This window comes from Chrysochloris asiatica, unplaced genomic scaffold (genome assembly GCF_000296735.1).
Source record: "Chrysochloris asiatica unplaced genomic scaffold, ChrAsi1.0 scaffold00172, whole genome shotgun sequence".
In the NCBI taxonomy this organism is placed as follows: Eukaryota; Metazoa; Chordata; class Mammalia; order Afrosoricida; family Chrysochloridae; genus Chrysochloris; species Chrysochloris asiatica.
In genome coordinates, this window is record NW_006408690.1 from 3,502,542 (window position 1) to 3,516,572 (window position 14,031).

General features: G+C 42.1%; 1 protein-coding gene across 1 annotated transcript in view; it reads left to right on the forward strand.

Moving 5' to 3' along the window:
- The first annotated feature begins 10,037 nt into the window (after positions 1 to 10,037).
- Positions 10,038 to 14,031, forward strand: part of ACBD5 (acyl-CoA binding domain containing 5) — a 91,760-nt gene continuing 87,766 nt past the window's right edge. Inside the window, exon 1 of the mRNA XM_006871685.1 lies at positions 10,038 to 10,212. Within this exon, the coding sequence (XP_006871747.1) occupies positions 10,038 to 10,212 (175 nt within the window). The remainder of the gene's footprint in view (positions 10,213 to 14,031) is intronic.

The following is a 14,031-nucleotide window of genomic DNA, read 5'->3' on the forward strand; positions in this document are numbered from 1 at the left end:
TTGGAAGGCCTTCAAAATGTGACCAGGGAAGAGCTGCTTCCTCAAGGTAGAGTCAACCTCAATGATGAGAATGGAGTAAAACTTTTAACACCTTAATTTACTATTGAGAAACAACTTAAAATGGGAAGAAGCAACTGCAAACATCCATTAATAATCAGAGCATGGAATGTACAAAGTATGAATCTAGGAAAGTTGGAAATCACCAAAAATGAAATGGAATACCTAATGATCATTACTATAGGCATTAGTGAGCTGTAATGTATTGGTATTGCAGGTTTTCAATTTGGCAATCATGTAGTTTGCTATGCCAGGAACAACAACTTGACGAGGAATGGTATTGCAGTCACCATGAAAAAACAGCATTTCAAGATTTATACTGAAGTTCAGTGCTAACTGTGATAGGCTAATATCCATACCCCTCTGGGGAAGATCAGTTAATATGACTATTATTCAAATTTATACACCAAACACTTAAGCCAATGAAGATGAAATTGAAGAATTCTAGTAACTTCCTTAGTCTGAAATTAATCTAACAGGCAATCAAGATGCATTGATTATTACTGGTGATTGGAATGCAAATGTTGGAAACAAAGAGAAAGGATCAGTAGTTGGAAAATGTGACTTTGGTGATACAAATGATGCTGGAGATCACATGATAGAACTTTGCTAGGCCAAGGGTATTTTTCCAAATACCTGTTTAAAACAACATTTGTTGTTAGTGCCGTTGAGTCAGTTCCAACTCTAGTGACCTAATATAGGGTTTCAGAAGCTTTCAATCTTCTCCGGAGCAGAAAGCCTCATCTTTCTCCTGTGGAACAGCTGGCTGGTTCAAACTGTGGATCTTGTGATTCACAATTCAGTGCAAATTGTATACACACGGACCTCATCAGAGTCAATCCACAGAAATCAAATTGACTACATCTGTGGGAAAAGAGAGTAGAAAAGTTCAATATCATCAGCCAAAACAAAGCCAGGGGCCAACTGTGAAACAGACCATCAATTGCACATAGGAAAGTTCAAGCTAAAGCTAAAGAAAACTAAAACAAGTCTACACGAGCCAAAATATAACTTTGAGTAAGGAGCTCTGGTAGCGTAGCAGTTAAGAATCAGGCTGCTAACCTCAGGGTCAGCAGTTGGAAACTACCAGCTGTTCCGCAGGAGAAAGATGAGGCTTTCTGCTCCCATAAAGATTTACAGCCTCAGAAACCCTATGCAGGGTGGCTATGAGTTGGACCTGACTTCACAGCACGTAACAACAACATAACCCAGTTAGGAGTCCTGGTGTGACACTGTAGAATAAGGTTGGGGGTTCAAATCACCAGCTGTGCTTTGAAAACTCTATACAGGATCACTATGAGTAGGCAATGACTCCACAGAACTTAACAACAACAACATAACCCATCTACATTTAGAAACCATTTCAAGAACAGATTTGATGCATTAGACACTAATGACCAAAAACCAGAAGAGTTGTGGGATGACATCAAGAACATCATCCATGAAAAAAGCAAAAAGTCATTAAAAAGAAAGAAAAGACCAAAATGATGTTAGGAGAGACTCTGAAACTTGCTTATGAGCATAAAAAAGCTACAGCACATGGAAGAAATGAGGAAGTAAAAGAGTTGAACAAAAAAAAATTCAAAGGGGAACTTAAGAAGACAAATGTGCAAATACCTGGTTAGAAAATCAAAAGGGAAGAACATTCTCAACATTCCTCCAGCTGAAAGAACAGACGAAAAAATTCAAGCCTCAGGTTGCAATACTGAAGAATTCTATGGGCAAAATATGAATGATATACAGGAAGCATCAAAAGAAGATGGAAGGAATACCAAGAATCATTGTACCAAAGAATTGGTCAATGCCCAATCATTACAAGAAAAAGAAAATGATTAAAAATCAATGGTATTAAAAAAACAGTGGAATTGGAAGCAAATGCAATTGAATGATGACGCATGAAGGGGATTGAAATCATTGCAATGAAACGAAATACGATAGGATGAATGTAAAGGTGATGCTCTCCCATGTAAACTGTCACTCAATTCACAATAAAAACTTATTTAAAAAAAAATCAATGGTATTAAAGGAAGAAGTGCAAGCTGCACTGAAGGCCAATGCAGTAAGAAACAAGGATCCAAGAATTGATAGAAAACAAATTGAAATGTTTCAAAAACTGATGCAGAACTGGAAGCACACATTCATCTATACCAAGAAATTTGGCCAGCCTATTGGAAAGTATCAATATTTATTCTCATTCCAAAGAAAGGTGACTAACCAAAATACTGAATCATCAAACAATATCATTAATATCACATTCTAGTAAAATTTTGCTGAAGATAATGAAAATTTAGTTGCAACAATACATGGACAGGTAGCTGCCAGAAATTCAAGCTGGATTCAGAAGAGGACATGGAATGAGGAATGTCATTGCTGATGTCGGATAGATCATGACTGAAAGCAGAGAATACCAGAAGGATGTTTATTTGTGCTTTATGGACTATGCGAATGCTTTCAATTGTGTGGATCATGACAAACTATGGACAACATTGTGGAGAATAAGTATTCCAGAACATTTTATTGTATTCATGAAGAACCTGTACATAGACCAAGAGGCAGTCATTTGAACAGAACAAGGGGACAATGAATGGTTTAAAATCAGGAAAGTTGTGTACCAGGGTTATATTCTTTCACCATATTTATTCAATCTGCATGCTGAACAAATAATCCCAGAAGTTGGGCTCTATGAAAAAGAACATGACACCAGGATTGGAGGAAGAATCATTAACAACCTCCAATATGTAGATGACACAGCCTTGCTTGCTAGAAGCAAAGACTTAAGATGCTAACTGATGAAGATCAGAGACTACAGCCTTCAGTATGGATTGCACCTCAATGTAAAGGGAAAAAATAATCCTCACTACTGGACCAACAAATAACATCATGATAAACAGAGAAATAAACTTAAAGTTGTCAAAGACTTCATTTTGCTTGGATGCACACTCAACAATCATGAAAGCAACAGTCAAGAAATCAAACAATGAGCTTTTTCACTGACAACATTTAGCCTGTCTGGTAAACTTGTTCCAATTGAATATGTTTTGGCTGCTGTAGATGGAGAGGTCCCTTGAGTGAAAAATAAAGCTGTAAATGGTGTGGTGTTATAGAATAGAAACAGAAATCCATTCTGTAGGATGAGCAAAGTATACTTATTTAATCTGTGAGTCCTGGTGTGGTGTTGCGGGTTATATGCTGGACAGCAAGGTCGGCTTGAACCACAAGGTCAGTGGTTCAAGTTTACCAGCCTCTCTTCGGAAATCCTATACAGGATCACTCTGGGTCGGAAATGACTCGACTGCCCTTAACAACAACAACAGCAATGTTATTTAATATGTCCACTTTAAGGAAATTTACTTACTTACAATAGCTCAAAAAAACACTTGCTGGTAATATTCCTGATAGTTACATAATTGTTAGGAATATTACTTACGCATTTCATGACTCAGTTTGCAGCAGATACTAGAAAGAAGTTACAAAAGACAGAGGCAGGGACTCCAAACTCAACTCTCACGGCTGATTAAATAAACCAGTAAGATCTTTAACAATTTGGATCTGGCATGCAGAAATAAAATGAAATTGTCCAATTGTTGACCATGACACGACAAAATACATTTCATGGAAACCATATAGGACCCTGAAGAGAAGGTTCCTCTTTGGCCTGTGAGTATAGAGCCAGATCAGTGTGGGTACTGCAAGAAGAAAGGCTATTGGAAGACAGAGTGTCCTAAAGTAGGGTGCTCAGTTGAATTTCCCGAGGCCAGCTCAGCAAGGCCCACCACTGATGTCCTTTTCCTCAGAGGAGTAAAGGATGGCTCAACTGATGGGCCTCAGAGGTCTGCCTAGCAGCTGGTCAGAAGACCATTGCCTTCTTCACAGCAGAGCCTCTTGATATGGGAGGTAAAAAGACAAAATTTGTATCAGACACGAGAGCTGCCTTCTCTTGTTTTGACCCAGAATCCAGGCCTACTCTCCAGTCATGAGTGGACCAGCACTGTGGTTAATAGAATGCCCAAGGCTACCCACTGAAGGGCATCAATGTGCCTGTGAGCCTGAGGAAGACCCAGACAAGTAATGATTATCATAGGGCTTATCACTGTTGTTGTTGTTAAGTGACATGGAATTGGTTCTGACCCATAGTGTCCCTGTGTAGGGTTTCCAAGGAGTGGCTGGTGAATTTGAACCACCGACTTTATAGTCCAGTGCATTAACCCACAGTGCCACACCAGGACTCCAGGGCTTATCAATTCTGGGCAGTCTCTTCCTTGCGTATATCTCCTATTTCTAGCAAGTCCACTCCCCATATTAGGAAACAATAGTTTTGTCCCTGTGGTTGTGGTTAAGTGCTGTGGAGTTAGTTCTGATCCATCGCAACCCTGTATAGGGTTTCTGAGGAGCAGCTGGTGAGTTTGAACCGCTAACCTTGCAGTTCAAACCAAACTTGCAGTCCAGTGCATTAACCCACAGCACCACACCAGAACTCCAGTTTTGTCCCTTGTTGTTGTTGTTAAATGCCATCAAGTCGATTCTGACCCATAGCATCCCTGTACAGGGTTTCCAAGGAGCAGCTGGTGAGCTTGAACCACTGACCTGGCAGTTCAAACAACTTTGCAGTCTGACGCATTAGTCCACAGCGCCACACCAGGACTCCAGTTTTGTATCTACTGTGTATAAATTCTGACTAGCCAGCACACACCCTAAGATGGTCAAGTCCCTTCTTATCCTAATTCTTAGCCAACATTGCTGTGGGTTAATGTGCCAGACTGCAAAACTGTTTGAACTGCAAGGTTGGCAGTTCAAGCTTACCAGGTACTCCTCAGAAACCCTATACAGGGTCACTATGGGTCAGAACCAGCTCAACAGCACTTAACAATAATAATGGTTCTAGACCACCAAATAGCATGAAGTTATTTGCTGGCAGAACAGGGTAGTTTGTTTGTCCTGCATATCACTTGTTACACTATGTTACACCTCAAATGAAGTCGAGATTAGGGCCTTAACACATTCTACATCAGGCAAGAGCCCAGTCCTAGATAAACCAGAGTATAAGAAAACTTATCAAGAGCTAGTTTCCGTCCATTAACACCTGGCCTGGATTCCACCTTTTTTTTTTTTTTTAAACCCTTAGTACCCATTTTATTGCTATTAATCTTTGACCTGTGCATATTCAATTTACTAGCTACAAGTTTGTATCCTCAAGATTGCAGCAGTTTCAAAGTAATCTTACAGTCATTCAAGGTTTCCAGCCTATGGCAAAGGAAGAGGCCCCAGAGTCATAAAAAACAATAAAGTAGTCAGGGAGAGATTGCTACTCAATAAGGCAGGATATGCTGCCGCATTCAGCTTTAAATAATTGCTGAAGCAGAGACCTCCATCCATATTCCCATAGAGAATTATGAGTATGAAATCTCTTTAGAGGGTGTGAGACAGGAAGCCTAGGGGGATCTCTAGGAGAGAGTTACTAGGAAAGCAAAGATTGTTTCAAGAGCCTGGCACAGATATATAGTAAGCTCTCAGTAAATGTTGATTGAGTAATAAATGATTTCTACTGGGTATAGAGGGAGAGTCGAAATATATCCACAAATGTATAAAGGTTTAACAGAGGATATTTGTACATGAGTATTTACTTTAGCTGCAAAAACACCTATGAATGTGGTGGAACATTGTCATTGTTGAGTGTCATCAAGTTGGTTCTGACTCATAGTGACCCTTTACAGAGTTTCCGAGGAGCAGCCAGTGGGCTTGAACTACTGATCTTGTAGTTAGCAGTCCAGTGCTTATCCTAAAGTGCCATACCAGGAATCCATGGTGGAGCATTGTTGTTGAGTGCTGTCCAGTCAGTTCTGACTTATAGCATCCCTGTGTAGGGTTTCTAAGGAATGGCTGGTGGGTTTGAATTCCTTGTGGTAAGCAGTCCAACACTTATGCTACAGCACCACACCAGGTGAAGTATGTTGTTGTTTAGTGCCGTTGAGTCAGTTACGACTCATAATGACCCTGTATAGCATTTCTGAGGAGCAGCTGATGAGCATACAGGATGTAAAATAATGAAAACTTCTCAAACATTCCCAACCACCTTGAGGGTTTCTGGATCTGGGGCTCAGGACCATAGTCGCAAAGTACACCGTGGTCAACTGGTGTAACATATCCCCAAAGACAATTTTTTACATCCTCCTTTGGTGAGTAATAACTGGAACCTTAAAAGCTCATGAACAGCCATCTCAGGTGCAACTATTGGTCTCTCCATGTGTGGAGGAAAGAATGACGAAAGTTGTTCAATTAGTCCAGTGGACTAATGGAACCTGTTAACGTCAGTGTCCAAGACTCTGAGACCAGAAGAACTAGATGGTGCCTGGCTACCAAATGCTTTCATAGGATCATATTAGAAGGTCCTGGATAAAGTAGGTGAAAATGTGGAACAAAAAATTTTAAATTATTAAAAAGACTGAGTTTACTGCTCAGAAAGGAACTGGAGAAACCTGTGATTATGGCCACTCTTCAGGTCTGGAATGGAAATCACTCTCGTGGCTCTGTTTTCAGCCAAAAAGTAGATCGGTGTATCAGGAGAACAACCCTAGTAACACATGCTCACCACAAATTGATAAACCACTCAAGTTCAAAAGGGCAAAATTCAAAAGGTTTGGGAAGGAGGGTGGAATGGAAATAAGAATCTTAAGGGGGAAGTAGGAAAACTGTTGTTAGAAGGAGGGGGTTGCAATCATTGAGATGAAGCCAAGTGTATTAGATTAATGAAAAACTGATGATCTGCTCCGTAAACACTTATGCAATTCACAATAAAGTTTGTGGGTTTTTTTTAAAGAATGCTTCATGTTAGGCACTATACTAAAAGATATTAGCTAGTGTTCTAGGAGATATCATAGTCTAGAATTACAGGTTCATACACTGATATGGTACCTTGTGAATTGATAATTCATCACTAAATTTCAGCAGGAATTACCACATCTAAAATCAACACAGCTATGTGAAGTATCATGTGGTGCTGTGGGTTAATGTGCTGGACTGAAAGGTCAGTTTGAACCGCATGATCGGAGGTTCAAGCTTACCAGCCACTCCTCAGAACCCCTATTGTTGTTGTTGTTAAGTGCCGTCTAGTCGGTTCCGACCCATAGCGACCCTGTACAGGGTTTCCGAGGCTGTAAATCTTTTACAAGAGCAGAAAGCCTCATCTTTCTCCCGCGGCGCGGCTGGTAGTTTCGAACTGCTGACCTTAAGGTTCGCAGCCCGATTCATAACCACTACGCAACCAGAGCTCCTTCAGGACCCCTATACAGGGTCATTATGAGTCGGAATGACTGGAAGGCACTTAACAACAATAATTTAAATATGTTTATTTTAAATAATTTCGATTTCCTTTCTCTTTGTGCTATTCTCCGTAACTGGAAATTCATACCAGCAAATGAAAAGCAATCACTGGCAGAAAATTCTTACTCAACATTACATAAACATACTGTAAATTAGTTAATGCATAAGCTTACTGAACAGTTGTCATAGATTAGAAATAAACAACAAAATAAATATGTATGCTTGAGCTGATTGGAACTGAAAAGTATATAATCAAACGGCAAAAAAGGATAGAGGAAGCAGTATATATTGAACACACAGTCTTTGTAGTTTACGTAAATTAGAAAATCAAAATTAGTAAGCATCAAGAGCAAGAAATTAGAATCCACCTTTCTCAAGTCCAGCCACAGCAAGTCAGCTAGCTCTATAGGTAGCATTCAACACCCCTCTGCTGGGGAAAACGGACGTTTATTTGGAGTGAGCACTTTGGGGTACACAGTAGGAAGGCGCAGCTCGTGCGGCTGTCACTTCCGCGTCGTCCAGATGACGAAACCGGACCGGAAGACATGGGAGGAAAGACGGCCGGTAGAGGGGTGGTGCCCGGAAGCGCCTTGGGGGGGGTCGGGACTACATTTCCCAGAAGCCCGCGGGGCAGGGCAAGGGGAGGGCGTCGGGGACAGTACCGGACAGGCCTTTCCCGGCAATATCAAGGTAAATGCCGGCATCGCGACTCCGAGGGAAGAGTAATTTATGGTTTGCGCCTATTCTTCGCTTAGATTTGTAGTAGTAGTAACCGTCCTAATCCATCCCGACATGACAAAAACGTCTCCCCCAGTCTGGCGACGTCGGTATTTTCGGGTCGCCTAACACCATTCCTCTAACCCTTATGACTCCATTCGTGATGGGCCTGGGGCGCTTCGCAGATGCCTCTGGAACCAGGGGTATTAGGCTAGGAAGGTGGCCAGGGTACCCCTTTCTAGGATTAACGATAGCCTCCCAGACCTCCCCACAATCTCCTGTACAGTTGGGCAGGATCTGGTTTGTGCCTGGCTCGTGAAGGGGAAAAGTGCCCTCCCGCCCCTGCTGTCTTGTTGCAGATAACCTCTCCTCTGCTCTGCTTGCTGCTCAGGCTTTCTTGACTCTGGACAGTGAACGCTGTGCAAGATCTGTTAAACAAACAACCTTCACCCATCGCCCCTATTCCTTTCATTCTCCCTTTTTTGTTATTAAGTGCCATCGAGTGATTCGACTCATAGCAATAATGTATAGGGTTTTAGAGGCACAGCTTGTGCATTTCAATCCGGTTAGCAACCCAGTTCTTATCCTACAGCATCACACCAGGACTCCCTTGGGAACACTATACAGACAGGGCCAAGAGTCCAAACTGTCTCGACACTAAACAACAAGGTAAGTTACTTAGCCTCTGAAATGACAATAATTATACCACCCTGGTGTGGTGGTGCTGTAGGGTCAGCACCAGACTGTTAACCACAAGGATGGTGGTTCAAACTCACCAGTCGCTCTTTGGAAACCCTATACAGGGTTCCTTTGATTTAGAATGATGAAACACTTAACAACAACAAAAGGTAGATGGGAATGGTATAATTGTTGCCATTTCAGAGGCTAACTTGCCTTGTTCTTGTTAAATGTCCTCAAGCCAGTTCCAACTCTTATTGACCTGGTCTGTGTAGGGTTTCCGAGGAGCAGTCCAATGTTTATGCCACAGTGCCACACCATGACTCCAAGTAATTAGACTTAGGTCACATAACTTAAATGGCATAAGGTTCTCATGGAGTCTGCCTGAATCTTACATCCTTTGTTTCTGTCCCATTGTTGTTGTTAAGTGCTGACTCATAGTGACTATAAGGTTTCCAAGGAGTGACTGGTGGGTTTGAACCGCAGACCTTGCAGTTAGCAGACCCGTGCTTATCTTACAATGCCACACCAGGGCTTCCTTTCTCAAACATTAGCCTAAAAGAAGAATGGAGCTAGGGATCACAGAGTCATTGTTTTGCCCAGTGGAATTGATGTGCACTGCTTTGGGGCCAGAAGTAGAGCCCAGCCCCATTCCCCCTGTGCCCTCAGCTAGTGGAGTGGGTCTCACTGGCTCCGAAGTGTGGATCTGGCCTTGACTTCCCCTATGTAGTTCAAAAAGCAAGCAGCTGGGATCCTCCGCGGGCTGAACTGGGGACATCACCCCTTGGAACAGTCGTGTTTTCCACTTTCTCCATTCCCGGACTCTTCTTGATGGACCCGAGGACTGGGACCCATTAACGCAGCGGCCGCAGAGCGGGTGGGTGGAGTTTGCAGAAACGCAGAGTGGCTGCCGCAGCTTGTGCATCCTCCGGTGACTCTGGGGCGGGGCTGTAGGGTGGGCGCTGATAACCGGACCCCACCGGGATGGGGGGTGTGGCTGCTCTGCCAGGGTCCTCGGGGTGGGAGAAAGACTCTGACACCACCGGTGGCTAAACTCACTCTGCTTTCTGCTAGAGATGCTCTTCCTCTCGGTGAGTTGTTTTTCTGTATTCAATGACCGGGTTCTCAGCCTTAGTCACGCCCCTGGGAGGAGGAAGGAGCCCCACGACCTAGGTCTGTGTGCCCTGGATAGGGCAGGGCAAAGGGAACTGACCAGCTGCGCTCTTCGGCCACCCCTCTTGGGGCATGTTGATCCGCGGCTGCGCTCCATGTTCCAGTTTCATGCAGGCTCCTGGGAAAGCTGGTGCTGCTGCTGCCTGATTTCACCCGACAGACCTTGGAGCCGGGGCCGGCGCTGGCAGCTGGAGATGGCGGACACGACATCTGTACATGAAACCAGATTTCAGGCGGCTGTGAAGGTGATCCAGAGTTTGCCAAAAAATGGTAAGTACACTGGGACTCCGCTGAAGAAGCCTCCTGCAGAGGCCCCAGTTCCTAAACCTCATGCCCTCTAACCTATTTCTAGCAGTGCTTATTTAAAAGGAATCGAATTGAAGGGAAGATATCGAATGTAGATTGTCTACTGATTTTTCAAACCAGAGACAGATTACCTAGGTCCTAAGTAGTTTATGTTGTAGAAAACCAAAGTACGGTATTCCACCATCCACTGGCTACAGATTTCGGTACATTCACACACAAAAAAAATCTGGGATGGGATGCCTGGTGCCGCATACTCATTAACTCTGTAATCCAAGCCTTGTGATAACTTTTGATGGGAAGGAGAAAAGGAAGGAACAACTATAGTCATTTGTGAAATGATTTCATTTTAATAAACATATTAGGGGACTTCAAAAGTAGAATGAAAAGATAATGGAATTTTTCCAGGAACTTTTTGAAGCCCCCTGTATGCATCTTACAGTTTTTCTTTCTCTTTTTGTTTCTTTGTTGGTATTTACCTCTTTACTAGTGTTCGCTTTTTTGTGCTCACATTGGACCTTCTTTGCAACTTTGAAGAGAAGTCATTTGAATTGCTCTTTTGTGTTTTATGTGTCATTTCTCCGGCAACAAAAACATGGTAGTAATCTGTAGGATAAGCATGGGACTGTGAATGACAAGGTCCGAAGTTCCAGCCCACCAGTGGGACAAAGATGAGGCTTTCTATGCCCACAAAGATTTAAAGCCTCAGAAACCCTATACAGTGTCACTCTGAGTCAAACTCCACAGTACACAGCAACAACAGCATGGTAGTGGAGAGTCTTGGAGAGGGAACTTTTACTTAGCTTCAAATCCTTCTGCATTATTTGAGTTATCTTTCACAATAAAAATACCTTTGAAAAAATTGCTTATAAGTGCTCTTTACTATGCCACAGTTGCAAAACCAACAGAATACAACATTAATACATCACCTTAGTTTTTCATATCATGTTCTTAGTTTTCGTTATTCATCATATACCTAAATAATGAGTATTTATTCAATACAATTCACTCACAAATATCTATTAATTGAAGTTCAGAAGGTTTTGAAAACAAATTGGAGTGCAGTGAATGGCTTTTATATGGCCTTTCTTGCTATGGTCTTGTAACGCCACCAAATTATTGGGTTCTTGTTGTTAAGTGCAGTTGAGTCAGTTCTGACTCATAGCAATCCAATAGAGGGTTTCCTAGGAGCGGCTGGTGAGTTTGAATTGCCAATCTTGTGGTTCAAACTGACCTTGAGGTTGAGTGCTTATCCTGTGGAGCCAAACCAGGTACTCACAACCCACCAACAGGCATGAACAGTTTGCTAATAATGCAAATAAGCTGCATGGCATTCTTGGTGTATGCAGATAATGTGTGTGGGACCCTAATGAGGGCATTAGTAAATTTTGCTATCCTTTTAGGCTTAAAATGAGCCATCTCAGAGGTGGATAGGGGCGACCTCACTACCACCAAGCAGAGATAGGAACAGAGCCTATCCCTTGAATCCAGAGTCCCTACGCTAAGAACCTCCTATACCCAGTAGACAGAAACAGTATGTAACAGCAGAGAAAGCGAGAAGCAGCCACAGCAGGTTGGTGAAGTACACTTGGGCACTTGCCCAAGCAAAACAAAGGCCTGGCCAGCCTAAGAGAACTAAGGACTAAGAGGCTAAGTGCGAGAGAGGCAGGGAGAGGCCTGCCTGTCAGCACGGTTGAGAAGCTGTTCTGACCTAAGAACTATATCCCAAGTCATTCCTAATCCTGAATTGTAAGCTGTTGCTTCCCTAACAAACCCCACACATTTGAGTCTGGTTTGTGAGTTCTATTTGACAATCGCAGCAAATGATTGAACCTGGAGAACTCGAGAGTGCCATGGGAAGGACAGTGTGTGTCAGAATTGATAAAAAGGTTGGAGAATGGTGGTATGTCTAACCTCCATCTCAAAGCAATCAGCCTTGGGCTGTTGATGCTGGTAATTATTCTCTCTTCCCTTTATGAATTTAGAGGTCAGATACTCCTTCCATGCTATTTTTATACAAACATACATGAAATAGTGTTTCTCTTATAGCTTAAAAGCCACTTTCGCTTTTCTCTGTTAGATAGCAGAAAAACAAAGCTAATATTGGAAGAAGATGTGGAGGAATTAAAAATAAGAAAGAGTGAGCAAATGTAGAGAAGCAAGATAGGAACTTATTTAAGTATTGATTTAAATTTAAGTATTGATTTTTAAAATGTCCAATTAAGAGAGGTTTGGGAGCCTTGGTAGTGTAGCAAGGTCAGTACTTCGAATCCCTCAGCTGCTCTGCAGTAGAAAGATGAGGCTTTCTGCTCCTGTAAGGATTTACAGCCTCAGAAACCCTATATAGGGTCACTGAGTCAGAACTGACACACAATCATCACCACTAACCTCCAAGAGAGGTTTTAGAAAAGGCTGATGTTAAATGGTATGATAAGTCCATTTAACTTTCCCCCCAAATCACATGTTTATATATACATTTTTTTGAAAATGACAAAGCTAGATTTAATGTTTTCAGTTTAATAGCATGTCATTATAAACTATATTTTAAGAAGCATATGTAAATAAACTGTTTTTGTTTACATAACATTTAGGAAAATACTGCCAAGTTAAAATGCCCTGAAAATGGCACCTGTGCTGGCATAAAAATGGTGTGGCAGAGGAGGCATCTGACCTCTAACATCATAAGGGAGAAGGAGACCGACACCCCCATACCACTTTTTATTTTGCTGGGTTTGATTACTCCTTGCAATGACTGCATGGTAATTGTGGGGTTTATTCGGAACATAACAGGTTCAGAAATGTCATCATAACTTCTCAGCCTTGCTTGGCTTCTGCCCTGCTCCAGTGAGTGTTATAGAAGTGCCCAGGGTCACCCCACTCTATCAGCAAGTCTCCTGAGTAAAGGCACTACCTTTCTCGGTTTTTGAGCTTGCGGGCCAAGAAGCACACACACTGTTTCTTGCCCATCTCCTGGTCCTGCGCCTCTGCCAGCCATTTCTGTGCCACTGTTTTGGCCATCTCTGATGTTACAGCTATCCATCTATTTTCTTGGTCTAGGTGGTTCTCAGTGCAAAGATCCCAGATCCAAAGGATGCATTCTTCTTTTAATCCTTCTTTCTTGGTGGTTGAGAGGTCCCCTGTTTCTAGCTCTTGAGGGGCTCATTTTAAGACTAGTGGGATGGCAAAACTGACCAAACCCCTCTTTAAGGTTCCATACTCCTTTATTTGCATGGTCCTACCCCCACAGGGTGCCATGCATCTTATTTACCTTATTAACAAGCTATTCAAGTCCCCTTGATGGGCCACAAGCACTTTATTTGCATAGTCTTTGGAAATTACAAACTGTAGATATGGCCATGTTAGTAATTCTCTGCACTGCAGTTGTTACTCCTCAGATATTGTTCCTGATACTAAATTGATATTAATCAAAGCAAAAGTACTGGTAAAATGAATTATTTAGTTTATTTTTTAAATGATACTTTTAAATTGTTTGACCTCCTCTGAGATAAATGGATAAATTGTTTTTTCCTTGTTTTTTAATCCTTTTTTAAGACAGATAGTAATTCTGTAGTATCTTTGCTTGCTATGCTCATGGCAATTAGAAATATAAATTCTTAGATAATATTTCAAGCATAGATAGGTATCAAATGTCTCAAGTGTGAGCATTTTGAGAACAGAGACCATACTTTGTCCAGTTCCTGATATACAGCATGCGTTCAGTAAGTATTCTTACTTTTTGTATGTTTTGTATGCCGTGGAGTCGTTTCCAACTCATAGCGACCCTGT